General features: G+C 45.8%; 1 protein-coding gene across 1 annotated transcript in view; it reads right to left on the bottom strand.

Annotated features, from left to right (window-relative positions):
• COL17A1 (collagen type XVII alpha 1 chain) overlaps positions 1 to 10,805 on the bottom strand; it is a 70,321-nt gene extending 59,516 nt beyond the window's left edge. The window contains exons 1-2 of the mRNA XM_006135380.5: positions 10,624 to 10,805; positions 1,003 to 1,068 (exon numbers count right to left, since the gene is read on the bottom strand). Of these exons, the coding sequence (XP_006135442.3) occupies positions 1,003 to 1,057 (55 nt within the window). The 5' untranslated portion in view covers positions 1,058 to 1,068; positions 10,624 to 10,805. The remainder of the gene's footprint in view (positions 1 to 1,002; positions 1,069 to 10,623) is intronic.
• Positions 10,806 to 16,337: the final 5,532 nt, after the last annotated feature.

Genomic DNA, 16,337 nt, shown 5'->3' with positions numbered 1-16,337 from the left:
TGTCTATGGAATAACGGTACTCAATTAAAGAAAAATCTTTTAAGGCCATCGAGCCAAAGGGCACTCCAGCCAGCTTTGTGACGCACACACTCTATGTGCGGGTTTTTCTTGCTGGACCATGGATGTTGCCGGACCAGAAAGTGCCAGATTTGGGAGGTTCAACCTGTACTAGAGGGGGACAGAGTGCCACACCAAATGGGCCTGAGCTTCAGAGACTTCCTAATGATACCCTGAACAAGCCCTCACCTTTAAAGCTGCTAGCCCCTGGTCACTGTTCGCCCCTGGTTGCTGTCAGCTCGGATCAAACCTGGGACCTCTGGAGCTTATCACATGAGCCTGTACCTCAGGGGGAGTCAACTTTTTTTTTTCAAGAGTCAAGATTCTTGGTCAAGGTATAGCCAAGTCCCAGACACCAGAGCAAATAAAAAGCCCCAATCTGATAATAATAAATAAAAATATTTCAGGATCCATTCAAAAGTGCCTGGAAGTCCAGATTTGGCCGGTGGTCCATTTGTTGACTCCCCCTGCTCTGTTGCATACGTTAAAAGATTCTTCTCTTTTAGTGAAGGTTGTGGCAGACTCATAAATCATTAGCTCAGTAGCTCTCAAACTGCAGCCCATGGGCTGCTTGTAACTCATCAGCACACAGCTACAGCCCATGTGACATCCCCAGGGCCATATAGCTAGTACTGGATGCAGCCTGCATAACAGTTACATGGGGCCCACAAGGGTAAATAGGTCAAGAACCACTTAGCTGGTCTGGCTGCCGCTAGAGGGCGACCAAGTACCACACTAAGCAGGCGTGGATGATGTGAACAACTCCATGCTGTTCCGGGCTGTGGGAAGAATCGAGCTTGGAGACCCGAGACAGCTGCACAAGGCAGTTCTAGACCCAGGTTCAGATTCTAGCCCCCTCTATGGTTCGGGGTGTTCATATCTGGGAATGGAGGTTGGGGATGAGATTTTGTTTTAAGCGGTTTGATTTTGTTTTGCTTCTCTTACGTCTTTCAGTGACGTCGGCTCCATCCCGTACGGTTTTCTTCGTTACCACGTCCATGACATCACCACCTGAGGAGAAAGCACAGGGGCCTCGTTTAAAGGGACACTGGTTCATAGTCGTTCAGGATCAGCACTAGGACATGCCATGGAGGCCCTGTCGTGCTACCAGCTCGCGGACAGCCCCATGCGGGTAGTGAAGCAGCAACGAATGGATTGGTCCGACACTCAAAGGACCTCCATGCAGAGCACCCCATCTATTGTAAGAAAGGTTGTAGTCCGAGAGAGGCTCTTTCCTTCTGCAAATCTCTGCAATATTGTCATTATTTATGCTGCCTAGTGCTCAAGGACCTGCTGGGCTGGGGGACTTTACTTGCTGCCCTCACTCACCCTCTCTACCAGCTCAAATCTTAGCAAGCTGATGATTTTGCAGCCCATCATATTTAAAAGCTCGCACCGTTCTTCTTTTTGCTCTTTGTTTTCTCACTTGTCACTCAGCATCTCCTGGGGAAGCAGAATATCTGGAGAACTTAGATTTCTGTAACTCTGCTATGGACCACGTGCAACAGCCATGGGCAACCTTGGCTAGTGAGTGGGCCACGAGTGGCCTCCTTCACCTCAGTGGGCTGCAAGATTGCTGTGATCAAGACGGTCTTCCACAACTGGGGAGCTTTGCTAACTGCACTGGCATACCTAGAATTCGCAGGGTACTTTGACTGAACCGTAGCGGCGCTTTGATTGGACACAGAGGGAGCACACGGCTCTCACAATCAGAACTCCACTGGGCCGCAGGTGGGCCCACCACCGATGTACACTGTGGATCCACCCCATACAATGTCGATCTATCCATATAGCCCTACAGAAATCCAACCTCTGTCCATCTCAGACTGACTCTAGGGATACCCAGTGCATGTCCAGTAGGGGAGCCCATGCAGGACTCTATATAAAAGCACAGTGCATGTCCACATAAGCTATATCTCTTGAGACAGGCAGCATTGCAAGTATGTCCACCAAACTAGAATTATAGAATCATAGAACACTAGAATTGGAAGGGACCTCTAAAGAGCTCTCTAGATGTGCTTGTGTGATCTTACAAATGCATCCCATGTGTCTTAGCATCCAGTAGGATGCATTACGATAGAGGGCGTTTTATGGTATTTACAATTTCATGGCCTAAGGGTGAGAGTGGGTTTATTCTCATCCTGGTGTATAGAGAGTCTTTCAAAGTGTGAAAGACACACTAGTGGCTGGTCAGTTCAGTCACAGAGGCCTTGTCTACATGTACCTGGAAGGTCGAATTAAGATTCGTAACTCCAGCTATGTTTGTTGCATAGCTGGAGTCGACGTACCTTCATTCAACCTTGGGTGCTGATTCCACAGTGGGAGGTGGACAGGGAAAATGCTCCTGTTGATTTCCCTTACTCCTTGCGAGGAGCAGGAGTTCTGGTGTTGATGGGGGCACCCTCAGTGTTCGAATTAGCGGATCTTTCCTAAACCCACTACATCGAACTCTAGAAGATCGACCACAGCAGCGTTGATCTTCCTGGTAGTGAAGATGTAGCCAAAGGGAACATCACAATCAGAGGCCATTCCCTCTTTCCCCCATTTCACAGTCTGAACCCATGTGAGTACAAGGGCTTGCTTGGCATCCTTCTCCCTCTGAAAGAGCGGGAGCCGATGGTGTTCCAGGAAGCTCAGGGTTGACTTCAAGCGCCATTACGGGCAGTTCACAGACAACAAGCCCAGACATTCCAGGAGGAAGCGGGGAAGGCGCATGGAGAAGGAAAGCAAAAGCCAGCAACAGAAATGCGAGTGACTTTAGGACTTCAGCGTATCTCTAGAATTGCTTGTTGCCAGCCCTGTCTCTCTGGGGGCGTCTACGCTGCCCCGTTATTTCAAGATAACTAGTGTGATTTTGAAATAGCAATGTGAGCGTCCACACAACCATTCTGTGGTTTTGAAATAATTTCAATGGATGGCTTATTCCAAACTCGGTAAACCTCATTCTACGAGGAATAACACTTCTTCCGAAATAGATATTTCAAAATAAGGCGCGTAGACCCTCCACTTCTGCTATTTCGAAATAGCCTTTCACCAGGGCCATTCTAAATTATTCCTCCCCAGTGCCTCCTGGGGCTCAAAATCGAGATAGCATGTCCACTTTACGGAAGCCTGCCACGGATACATTTTGAGGCTTCCCTGCAGTGTAGATGCGTTATTTCGAAATAAGCATGCTGTGTAGCTGTACCCTAAATGAAATGAGTCTGAATCAAAACACAAGATCCAAATCCCAGCCTTACCCACCTGCTCTGAGCAGGGTTAGAGGACACCACAGGCAGCTGCAGAAGTTTTGTCCACCCTACAGATCCCACCCTTGCTATCACTGCTGGAACTGCAGCATTGTCAGAGACGGCAGTAGTTATTACTAAAATACCAGCCAGGCCTTAACGCCGTGCACCCGTCTCTAGCCACAAATATAATCCCAGACAGCCTGAATACTGTCTGTCCAGGTTTCATAATGCACCGGTACCAAGAATATTGTGTAGCTGGTAGGAAAACAAACATTAGTCATGAGGAAAATCCCCCTGTAAGAAAGAACAGAGCAGCCATTCAGTCCGTGTCTTGTTCAGAAGAGTTACCCCCATGCCCGAAGGGCAGTCTCAAATGCTAGAAGTGAAATTTTAATCTGTGCAAAGCATGAGAGCCAAATCAGCAAGTAAACTCCCCCCACTGCTGCCAGGGGTGCCTGCTTATCTGATGACATGGGTGTATAGAAAGCCTCATATTTATGGACTGATTCTGCAAAAGATTCAGGCACCATTCTACTCCGAGTCCATGGGAGTTTGGTTTGAGCAAGGGCTCACGATCAGTCCCTCAAGCACAGCTTTACAATGTATGGGTTGGAGTCTTCAGCGCCCTACACACGAGTTTAGAAAGGAACGCACTGATCAATCACTTGGATGAGAAACAGGATAGTTATCCCTGTTCCCTCGGCTTTAGGCAATTGTTTAGAACAGATCTGAGGAATGGCCTTACGTTGCTCAATTTAAGTGATCGCATACGCATGGCAAATGGGCTCTTTCCAGCATCAGTCAATCTGGGCCAGATGCTTAGATATTTAGGGATCTAATTTCCACTCATATCCCTAGTCTGCTCCTTTGCTCCTACAAATAAATGCAACCAAACCATTGACCTGATCCTGGTAGCTGCACTGGGCACCCAACCTGTAGCAATTTCAGTGGGAATTACAAGAAGTCAGTACATCGCAGTATTAAGATTCCTGTGTATGCATGCCGAGAGAGGACTTAGGGGGGATTTTGGTTTCTGCAAGCCCCTACTGCTTTGGTTTCAGTTTAGGGTTTGGTGAAATAATCCCCCCCCCCCATTACATAATTTAAACTATTTTTTGGGAGCAATGGAAACTTGGTTTTGAACCAAGATATTTCAGGTGAAGTGGAAATTTGTGTTACTACAGCAATAAAGATTCAGGCTGAGATGTACAGCTGCTTGAGGGAATTGGAAATCCCCTAGGTGGCTATGAACGGCTCATGCTCCGGTTTTAGCTCTAGCAGGGAAGGAGTGGAGGGGAATTAAAGAGAGCTCACAATTTCTCTGAGAGAAATGTCGGCATTCTGTTCTAGAACCTGGGGATTTCAAATTGGGGTTGCATTCATTTTAGCATGTTCCTATCTGTTCTGAGGTGAACAGTCCTGCTAACCACACTCAAGTCCTTACACAACAACTACATCCACTCCACACAGCGGCCTGCCATGCCCACCGAAATCTCCAGGAGTTGTGACTTAAGTGGGTTGACTCACATGAGTAAATTTACCCCCCTTCTTGTTTTTTTTGGGGGGGGGGAGAGGAAGGCAGAAGCCTTCCCCAGGGTGTGAATTATACTTCTCTGTACCAGGGAGGCCCCAAACATTCACCGTGAGGAGAGGCTGGTGTTTCCATCACCCTCCCCTCTTGGAATTTCCACCAAGACTTGCGGATAGCTTTATGTCACTGCACTAAACTCAGCGAGTGGATGTCGAGTGGATGGACTCAGTGACTTCCCTCCTTAGCCAGCCCGACTGACTTTTGGAGACTCTCTGGCTTTGCAGCATCGTAACCTTTTCCACCTCCCACGAGCTGCCCCTGAGTTTAACGCTAGCAGAAACCAGCAGAAACCTGGGGTAAGTCAGCCACCTTCTCCTCGAGAATTGGGAACGTTCTGCTTTAACACTGTACAGGTGAAATAAGGAGAACACGTTACAATGTATCCCCACAGATCACTCATGAGTTCCTAATGACAGCTTTGACTCCAGCTGCATTTTGCTCTATGGACCAGGTTGATCCCCCGCCACGGTGGCACTAATGCAGTGACCAGCCTCTCTCCAGCACAGCAACACAACTTGATGGTCAGTTGCTGCCAGCACTGACCTGTGGCACCGACTCCTCCTGCCGGGACAGCTATAGGCAGTATACGAAACAAAATGGAATAGCTCTGGTGAATCAGAGCAACCATTTGCAATTATGCCTCAGCTACATGCAGAGGCTTGTAACACCTCACCGGTCTCATGCACTGGCAGGCAGCAATAAGACAGAGTAACCCTAAAGATATTTTGGCTTATGCTGGGGACTGACTTGGCCCCTAGCACCCCCAGGGATCTGGCAAGTGCAGCAGACTCATGGGACCAGGAGTCAGGAAATCTCATTTCCCTCACAGGCTTCGTCACTGACTCACATCATGAGCCCCATGCAAGTCATTTCACCACGTCTGAAAACAGGGGGCTGTGGATAGCTGTCCTCATTTGTCAAGTGCTGTAAGAGCTAAATACGGGCCCCCTCATGCGAGCAGCTGAGTGCTCTCTGAGAGGCAGCCTCTCAGCTCCATCTGATTTCAGTGGGAACAGAGGGAGGTCAACACCTTGCAGGGTCAGATCATAAGGACATAAGAACGGCCGTACTGGGTCAGACCAAAGGTCCATCTAGCCCAGTAGCCTGTCTGCCGACAGTGGCCAGCACCAAGTGCCCCAGAGGGGGTGGACCGAAGACAATGATCAAGCGATTTGTCTCCTGCCATCTCTCTCCAGCCTCTGACAAACAGAGGCCAGGGACACCAATTCTATCCCCTGGCTAATAGCCTTTTATGGACCTAACCTCCAGGAAATTATCTAGCTTCTCTTTAAACTCTGTTATAGTCCTAGCCTTCACAGCCTCCTCTGGCAAGGAGTTCCACAGGTTGACTACACGCTGTGTGAAGAAGAACTTTCTTTTATTAGTTTTAAACCTGCTACCCATTAATTTCATTTGGTGTCCTCTAGTTCTTCTATTATGGGAACTAATACATAACTTTTCTTTATCCGCCCTCTCATTTTATCCACCCCACTCATGATTTTATAGACCTCTATCATATCCCCCCTCAGTCTCCTCTTTTCTAAACTGAAAAGCCCCAGTCGCTTTAACCTCTCCTCATATGGGACCCGTGCTAAACCCCTAATCATTTTAGTTGCCCTTTTCTGAACCCTTTCCAAGATCCATGGGATACGTCTACACTGGAAAGGAAAGCCTGAGTCACAGCCTGAGTCAATTGACGCAGGCTCAGGCTGCAGGGCTAAAAAGTAACAGCGTCAACATTGCTGCTCAGTGTGGACTCCAATCTCTGAAATGGAGAAAAGGGGAAGGGTTCAGAGCTCTAGCTCTAGGCTAAGCAGTAATATCTACACTGCTATTTCCAGCACCTCCCGCCTGAATCCTGTGAGGCCAACTCAACTGCCTGGGCTCTGAGAATTAGTTCCGTGGGTTTTTCTTTGCAATGTAGACATACCCAAAGGCTACGTCTATACTGCGCTCTCTTGCACAAGAAAATATGCACATGAGGCAAAGTGGTGAATATCGCCGTGCCTCATTTGCATACTTAATGATCCTCTATTTTTGCGCAAGGGGCTTTTGTGCAAAAAGGAGCTGTCTACACGACTCCTTTTTGCACAAAAACCCCTTCTTGCTCAAGAGCCGTTCTTCCTGAAAAAAAGCGGCAGAACGGCTCTTGTGTAAGAAGGGCTTTTTGCACAAAAAGTAGCCGTCTATATGGCTCCTTTTTGCGCAAAAGCCCCTTGCACAAAATAGCGGCTCATTAAGTATGAAAATGAGGCACAGCGATATTCACTGCTTCACTTCATTTGCATATTTCTTGCACAAGAGAGCGCAGTATAGACGTAGCTCCTGTGTGCAAATGATTATTATAATGGCAGGGCCATACCAGGTGTCCATGCATCAGTGCAGATAATCACTCTTTCTCTGACACATACACACACACACATACACACAAACACACACACACACACACACACACACACACACGGTATGTCTACACTGCAGAGTTTTTCCAGAAAAACGCCCATGCTGCTATTGTATTTTTTCAACAGAAAGTTGAAAAAACAGAGGAGTTTTTCCAACAGCGGTAAACCTCTTTCTGCGAGGATGAAGCCTTTTCCCAAAAAAGCTTTTTCAGAAAAAGGTGTGTGTGGATATGAAAGAGAGTGTTTTTTCTAAAGACGAGGCCTCCAGGAAAAAGCACAGGTGCCCTGGTGGCCACTCCATCCACAGTAATCACAACTGAAATGCAAGATAGCATCCAATCAATACCGACGCTATGTTTCGAAAAAGCAGATTGCTTTTTTCATTGCGCTTTTTCTGTGTGGACACTGTCTTTCAAAAGGAGTTTTTCCGGTAGATCTCTTCTGGAAAAGCTTCTTCCGAAAGAAGCCTGCAGTGTAGACACACACACACACACACACACACACACACACACACATATACACACACATTTTCGGTCATTTTTAAATATAGTTTTATAACCAATTTAACTGGTCTTTGTATGGTATGTGCACTCATCGATCTACAAAAAGCTCCATTACATCTGACCTTTATGCTTACGTAATGCTGAGAGGTAGAATCGAACAAGGGACCTCTGTTCATGAGCTTCTATCGCATGAGCTAAAATTCAGCTGGCTCTGAGCTCAGGCTGTAGAGGAAACCCATTGGCTTTCTCTGTAAATTATCTAGTGCCACTACATCAGGCAGAGAGCCACACCCAGCAGGTGTGTGGATTACATTTACTTTACAGTTTAAATGATAAAGCACCCCACAATGTTCAGCCAATTTTAGGTGCCTTGATTAGCCGGATATTCCAATTCTTCTGCTTATTTTAGGAGCTAGATATTACCTGCATGCGACATTAACAATGGTTGTTTTCATGCTTCTTGTCAACAGGGAAACTGACTGCATATTTATGTAGGCATATTTCAATGGAAGCAATTTAAAATAGCCATGGATGTTTCAATTTTTTTGTTCATTCCTACACTGATCATTGCTGTTTTCACATCAGAATATTGTTGCATTCTCATGTCAGGTAGATGGAACTCATCTCGAGCCTTTTAGCTCCACCTAGACTACTTCTGCAATGAGAAACTCTACTCAAGTGGTGCTTGGTCCTGCCGGGAGGGCAGGGGACTGGATTCGATGACCCCTGCAGGTCCCTTCCAGTGCTAGTGTTCTATGAGTCTATGATTCATGTTAAATACGGCTGAAAGCCTATGATCCTAGGAATTCCACAGACCTCACTCATTGTGGGTAAAACAAGCTATGTCAATAACACTGAGTATTTAATCATTCATCTAAAGAAGTGGGTTGTGCTCAGGAAACCTCATGATACTATCTATATTTTTTATTCGTTTCTAAGGTGCAACAGGACTATTTGTTGTTGCTTAAGTTTTTTCAGTTACAGACTAACATGGCTACCCCTCTGAAACTCTTGAGTATTTAATGTTAGACACTCCTTTCTTGATGTCTAACATGCCTCCTAACTGCAAGTCAAACTTTTTCAGATGTCAAAGTCCTTAGATTACCATCAGAACAAAACAGCAATCTGTTTACTTTCACCGACAGTCTAGGTTGGAATCTGACTATCCTACTCAGCTTTAAAAGTTATTCAATTTCAGTTGATCATCAAGTCATTTTTTTTAACTTGATGGTTCCCAGAGCTGAGGCGGTATTTGTGGGTTGTCTGCAAATAGCAGGCTAGTCTAAGGGGAAAAGGTCCAGGAATTCTTGCCTTGGCATCCATTTGTGTGGAAGCATAACCCACTGGATAGTATGGGTAATGCTTCTCCATTTGTGCCTTATTTGCAGATAATGTCCATATATTGCTCAGGCTTTGGTGACTAAAACAAAACACCAGCCTCTATGCTCTGGTATCACCCAGTTAAGTGAAATGCAGGTCAAATTTTGCCCTCCGGCATATCAGTATGAATCTAGAATATGGCTAATGGCTTCAGCAAAGTTATTCTGCATTTACACTAGTGCAAAACCAGAATCAGACCCGATACAGATTCTGTTTGCTAGCTGTAGAGGCTCATTTAAATGTTACTAATTGTGGTGAATGGGGAGCAGAAGGAAGAGAAGTGCATCTCCAAGAGTTAGATATGTTGGAATGCTCAGATTTTATAGCCTGACTGATGTTAAGCATGTGTCGTCTTTGACGGCAGGGTATGGGGCACTGCCTGGATTTTACACTGCAGCGCATAACATGCAACTTTCAATACTATGTCCATCTAGCTGCATTGCACAAAGGAAAACAGATCCAACTCCAAAAGCAAGAACATTTTATTCCGCAGAAGCCACTCCTTCCTGTCGCCAAGAGGGTGTTAAAAATTCCTATGCAGTAATATTCTGCACTCTCCAAGCAATGGATCTCAAAGCATGTAGGTGCCGTAATCACCCTTTTATAGATGGAGAAACTGAGGCACAGAAAAAGGAAGTGACTTGCCACCGAGCATCAGTTTCAGAGACACGACTAGAATACGGGACTCCCAATTCACAGTCCCAGGCACTAATCAGTAGATCACACTGTGCAAAGGCTTAAAAGCAACGGGCAAACAAACATTTCACTGAACACGCTTTAAAAAAGCGTGATACAATTCTTAGCCTTGTAATCTGATCTGAAAACAAATGTGTCCAAAAGTCCATGCTGAGTGACTCATATGGGGTAAATTACACCACTTCTCTGGCACTGTATTATTTTAAAGCAAAGTTGGAGTCTCCCAAAACAAACTTCCATTTCAAAGCAGCACCTGGTACTCTGTGAACTACAGATCAATGCGCTTTGTGTGCAAATATACCCTGGGTCAGACTCTGCAGCCATTATCTAGAGCATTAGCCTACAGTCATGCCTCAAATATATTCATTTTTAAAGCAGCCACAAAGCTCTGTGCATTTTGCCATGTGGATAGTCTTTTTTACAGATCCTAGCACAGAAGCTCAATCTATGCACCATCTCATTTATACAATGCTTTCACAATTAGCACTCAAAGAAAAGCATCTATGTCTTGGTTTATATTTCCCATCTCTCAGCACATCAACCATTTTCAATTAGGATCCATTTAAAAAGCAACCCTTTCTTGCAAAGTTATAAACCAAGGCAAGCCAGAATATAAAGATTTGATAGACTTTTTACACCATATGTCCCATAACAGATTGCACATTTTCTATGTTTTATTTGAGAATACAGGCTTTCCTGTGTAGGAATACTGGCTTCTCCTAGAAATAAAATACGATACTTTATTTCTTTGTTATGTTTCTTACCTGGAATGCTTCAATTAAAGACCTTGAAATCCCTCTTTCTCCTCAACTCTTTCCTTTCTATCAAAATTGGCCTCCTACACTTTATACCACATCTCTACAAAGGTGTGTTGAGTCTGAGTGATCTTGCAGGAATGTTTGTTTCTTCTAGCTGTTAATGTTTTCTATTCTGCCTCCCCAGTCCTTCCCCTATTCTTTGCTCCCAAGCAAGTCCAGACAAAGGTGTGTCATGGTTTCCTGCCGGGCTCCACCCTTCCAATTATCTGACGCTCAATAAAAAAAAAAAATCTGCCTCCAGGAATCAAACTTTATTGAAGGCAAGAAAGTGTCTACTACCTACTTGCTGAGAGAGATTAACCATTTAGATACATGATAAACAGGGGCAACGAAGACTGATGTCAGAGGAAACGTCCTATTAGAACATTGCTTTCTCAAACATGATCTGCACATTGTAGGTGTAAATTTCATCTGCCATGGCTTTTTGTTACAGAAGGGTTGAAGAGTTTTATCTGTCCTCTCTACAAGGGGAACTGAGGCTGAGTATTATGCAACTTGTCTGCAATCACCCTGATCTACAACTCAGTGGTTAAGTGGCATAGCTCCATTGAAGTCAATGGCCCAGTACTATTTAAGTCACCATTGATATGTATGCAGTATTCAGGAGCCAGGACTTTTAATCGATAAGTTACACCAAAATCCACGGGGACAAACATCCCTGCCATGCTCCACTTATGCAATCCAACTGCATGTGGGATTTGCATTGGTGCAATAGATAGAAGAACTCAACCTAGCCTCTTTACTTTCCCAATAATTTCAAAGGAATTGCGTGAATGTATTGGAGAGGAGATTGTGGTGTATTATCATTGGTTCCCTACGGTAAATTTTCTGCAGTGCACGGAAAAGTGTTTGGGACACAGTGATTCTTTCCCACTCCAAACCCTAGTTTATATCCCTTCTGGCTGCGGAGAGCTGGATGGAAATTTCTTTTGGAGCTCATCAAGGTAGCTCCTAGATCAGCCAGCATGGTCATTACAGACCATTACAAAGCACTCATCCTATCCCGGAGAGGAACATGGACAGTACAGAGCCCTGATAAACTGTACACAGTAATTAAATGAATTTAGGAGCCATAAGGCTTGATGCTTGGATCTGGCCAAACTGTACTCAGCGCAGGACCTGATGGAGGCAGGTACCTTCCAGCCATCTGGTTCGTTGTTCCCGTTTTTTGTTGAGCTAACATTGACACTTGCCTCTTTGAACGCCTCATACAGTGTCAGCCTCCAGACCACATGACAGCAGCGTGTTCTAGCCATGCTCTGCTGCCCAGGGCAAGAGGACACAGCATACAGCTGGCTGCTCCAGTGTTATGACTCCAGAGGCTTCCCTGAACCCACCGAGTCACTGGGGCTGCACAAAGAAACTGCGCTGGAGAGGAAGGTCTGGGCCTTCATTTTAAAATAGCGTGCAGAAATGGATCCAGGCCTGATATTTATCTCCCCCCATCTTTATTTTCTACCTTGTATCAAATAAATAAATGAAATACATTACATAAGCAATGGCAAGAATCTCGCTAACCTAAGATAACAAAAGTAAATATGTCGGATCGTTTTGTGAGGGTGTAGTGCCAACAGGCACAACCGAGCGGGGAACCTCTGCATGAGCCTCTACTGCCTGAGCTAAAAGCCAGTTACCACTCAGCTAAAGCTGTGGAGCAAACTCGTTCCCTCACTCTATAAGTGGTCTACGAGCCACTAGACGGGACAGTGAACCTCACCCAATAGGCGTATTGGTTACAAGGCCAATGACTAAGACACCGGATAAGGGCTTCTTGGCAACAGACTATTTGTGGAGCTGAGCCGGTGACTCATTTTGTCAATTACTTGTTTAATATCCAAGGTGGATGGAGGGAGAAGATAACATAGATTCCTTAAAAGGAATTAGAAAAAACATCCACACGTTGGAAACCACCGAATCAGAATCCAGAAGGGAAGATTTTTGGGGAGTTGAGTGGCAGAGGCAGCTGGTAAAATTGTTGCCATCTGAGGGCTGTTTGATGGCCTTGCTGAGATAAATTGATGGTCTCAGTCCAGCTCCTAGTGGATAGGCAGGTGCCTATTAATAATACAATAGGCACAAGGCAGTGGTAGGCAAACCACAGCCCAAGGGCCACATGCAGCCCACGGGCCACATGCAGCCCACTGGGGTTCTATGTGTGGCCCAGGAGACATTTTCTTTACCATTGCTCATGTTCTGGGTTGCCAGATTCTGCTGGTTTTCATCCACGTAATTCCCCCCCCCCCTCCAGTATTACAAAAGTGACATGCACGTAAAGCAAGAGCACATGAACTGAGGTACGAGATGATTGCACACAACAGTGCGAGAGCCATGTGCTCCCCCTGTATCCAATCAAGGCACGGCTACAATTCAATCGGCACCCCCCACAAATTCTACACAAGTGAGGTTAGCAAAACTACCCTACCTAGGAAGGTCATCTCGGTTACGACAATCTTTTGGCCCCCTGAGATGAAAGAGGGACACTTGTACAGTCCCCGCACTAGCACAAAGTCTTGATTTACAGGAGGCCTGAGTATTCACATCTCCAGCTAAAGTAAACGGGAACAACAGGTGATCAGCACCACTGAAAATCAGGGTTTAGCTGCTTCCCAGCTTGACCGCCTCTGCAGAGGCCATGGACTAAACAGGCCATGAGACTGAACTCAACTCTTACTCTAGACAATCAGGATAAGGACAAGAGACATTTGTGTTGGAGTGGGGGAGCAACTTGCATTCTGTAACTGAGATCTTTTAATGGCAGCATTATCACACTGTGGCGACACTTTGCAGTTGGCTTTTTCTGGATGGCATAACTGATGGAGCTGCACAATCATACACCAAAGAGTTTGGAAGGATTGAAGTCTAGCAATATTCACCTTTTGCCGCTGTAATAGCAGGAAATTGGACGGCCCTGATTCTAACCGGCATCTCCGACTTATTGGTTGACAGTAGAGCAAAAACCTTGATAGTAGAGCAATGGCTGGAGAGCAAACCTGCCTCTTGCTCACAACTAACTGAAGCTGTTTAAGTTTATATCCCACAGACCAAAGACACAGGAAGATAGCATACCACAAGGACACCGGAAGATAACAGTGAACAGCAAAGAAATGTCCAAGCATCAGGAAAAGAAAAGAAAAGAAAAGAAAAGAAAAGAAAAGAAAAGAAAAGAAAAGAAAAGAAAAGAAAAGAAAAGAAAGATTTATATATAAAGACTGGTCAAATCATAGAATCATAGAATCATAGAGCTGGAAAAGACCTCAGAAGGTCATCAAGTCCAGCCCCCTGCTCTAGGCAGGACCAATCCCAACTACATCAACCCGGCCAGGGCTTTGTCAAGCCGAGACTTAAACACCGCTAGGGATGGAGACTCCACTACTTCCCTAGATAATCCATTCCAGTGCTTCACCACTCTCCTAGGGTGTGTCTAGACTACATGCCTCCTTCGACGGAGGCATGTAGATTAGCCAGATCGGAAGAGGGAAATGAAGCCGCGATTAAAATAATCGCGGCTTCATTTAAATTTAAATGGCTGCCCCGATCTGCCGATCAGCTGTTTGTCGGCAGATCGGGGGAGTCTGGACGCGATGCCCCGACAAAGAAGCCTTTCTTCATCGACACAGGTAAACCTGGTTTCACGAGGCTTACCTGTGTCGATGAAGAAAGGCTTCTTTGTCGGGGCATCGCGTCCAGACTCCCCCGATCTGCCGACAAACAGCTGATCGGCAGATCGGGGCAGCCATTTAAATTTAAATGAAGCCGCGATTATTTTAATCGCGGCTTCATTTCCCTCTTCCGATCTGGCTAATCTACATGCCTCCGTCGAAGGAGGCATGTAGTCTAGACACACCCCTAGTGAAATAGTTTTTCCTAATATCCAACCTGGACCTCTCCCACCACAACTTGAGACCATTGCTCCTTGTTCTGCCATCCGTCACTACTGAGAACAGCCTCCCTCCATCCTCTTTGGAACCTCCCTTCAGGAAGTTGAAGGCTGCTATCAAATCCCCCCTCACTCTTCGCTTCTGCAGACTAAACAGACCCAACTCCCTCAGCCTCTCCTCATAGGTCATATGCTCCAGCCCCCTAATCATTTTGGTTGCCCTCCGCTGGACCCTCTCCAATGCGTCCACATCCTTTTTGTAGTGGGAGGCCCAGAACTGGACACAGTACTCCAGATGTGGCCTCACCAGAGCCGAACAAAGGGGAATAATGACATATCTGGATCTGCTGGCAATGCTCCTCTTAATGCAACCTAATATGCCATTAGCCTTCTTGGCTACAAGGGCACACTGTTGACTCCTATCCAGCTTCTCATCCACTGTAACCCCCAGGTCCTTTTCTGCAGAACTACTACTTAGCTGGTTGGTCCCCAGCCTGTAACAATGCTTGGGATTCTTCCGTCCCAAGTGCAGGACTCTACACTTGTCCTTGTTGAACCTCATCAGATTTCTTATGGCCCAATCCTCCAATTTGTCTAAGTCACTCTGGACCCTATCTCTTCCCTCAACTGTATCTACCTCTCCCCCTAGCTTAGTGTCATCTACAAACTTGCTGAGGGTGCAATCCATCCCCTCATCCAGGTCATTAGTAAAGATATTGAACAAAACTGGTCCTAGAACCGAACCTTGGGGTACTCCGCTAGAAACCGACCACCATCCTGACATCGAGCTGTTGATCACTACTCACTGGGCCCGGACTTCTAGCCATGTTTCTATCTATCTTACCGTCCATTTATCCAATCCATATTCCCTTAACTTGCTGGCAAGAATATTGTGGGAGACGGTATCATAAGCCTTGCTAAAGTCAAGGTATATCACATCCACTGACTTTCCCATGTCCACAGAGTCAGTTCCCTCATCATAGAAGCTAATCAGATTGGTCAGGCATGACTTGCCCTTTGTGAATCCATGCTGACTATTCCTAATCACTTTCCTCTCTTCCAAGTGCCTCAAAATGGATTCCTTAAGGATCCCTTCCATGATTTTTCCAGGAACCGAGGTAAGACTAACTGGCCTATAGTTCCCTGGATCGTCCTTCTTCCCTTTTTTGAAGATGGGCACTACATTTGCCTTTTCCCAATCATCCGGGATCTTTCCCAATCTCCATGACTTTTCAAAGATAATGGCCAAAAGCTTCTCAATGACATTTGCCAACTCCCTCAGTACCCTCGGATGCACTAAGTCCGGACCCATGGATTTGTGTACATTTAGCTCTTCTAAATAGTTACTAACCTGTTCTTTACCCACCAAGGGCTGTTGAACTTCATCCCATCTTGCGTCACTTAGCGCATTAGTCCGGGAGCCGACCTTGTCCGTGAATACAGAAGCAAAGAAAGCATTGAGTACTTCAGCTTTCCCCATATCATCTATCACTAGGTTACCTCCTTCATGAAGTAGGGGCCCCACACTCTCTCTGATCACCTTCTTGTTAACATGCCTGTAGAAACCTTGCTTGTTATCCTTCACATCCTTTGCTAGTCGCAATTCCAATTGCGCTTTCACCTTCCTGATAACCCCCCGGCATTCTCAAGCTATACCTTTAAACCCCTCCCTGGTCATTTGTCCAAATTTCCGCTTTTTGTAAGCTTCCTTTTTGTGCTTAAGTTCACCAAGGATTTCCCCTGTAAGCCAATCCGGTCTCCTACCATGTTTGTGTCTCTTGCT

This window comes from Pelodiscus sinensis, chromosome 8, assembly GCF_052426305.1.
Source record: "Pelodiscus sinensis isolate ZL-2025 chromosome 8, ASM5242630v1, whole genome shotgun sequence".
NCBI lineage: Eukaryota > Metazoa > Chordata > Testudines > Trionychidae > Pelodiscus > Pelodiscus sinensis.
This window is presented reverse-complemented; position numbering and strand designations above follow the sequence as displayed.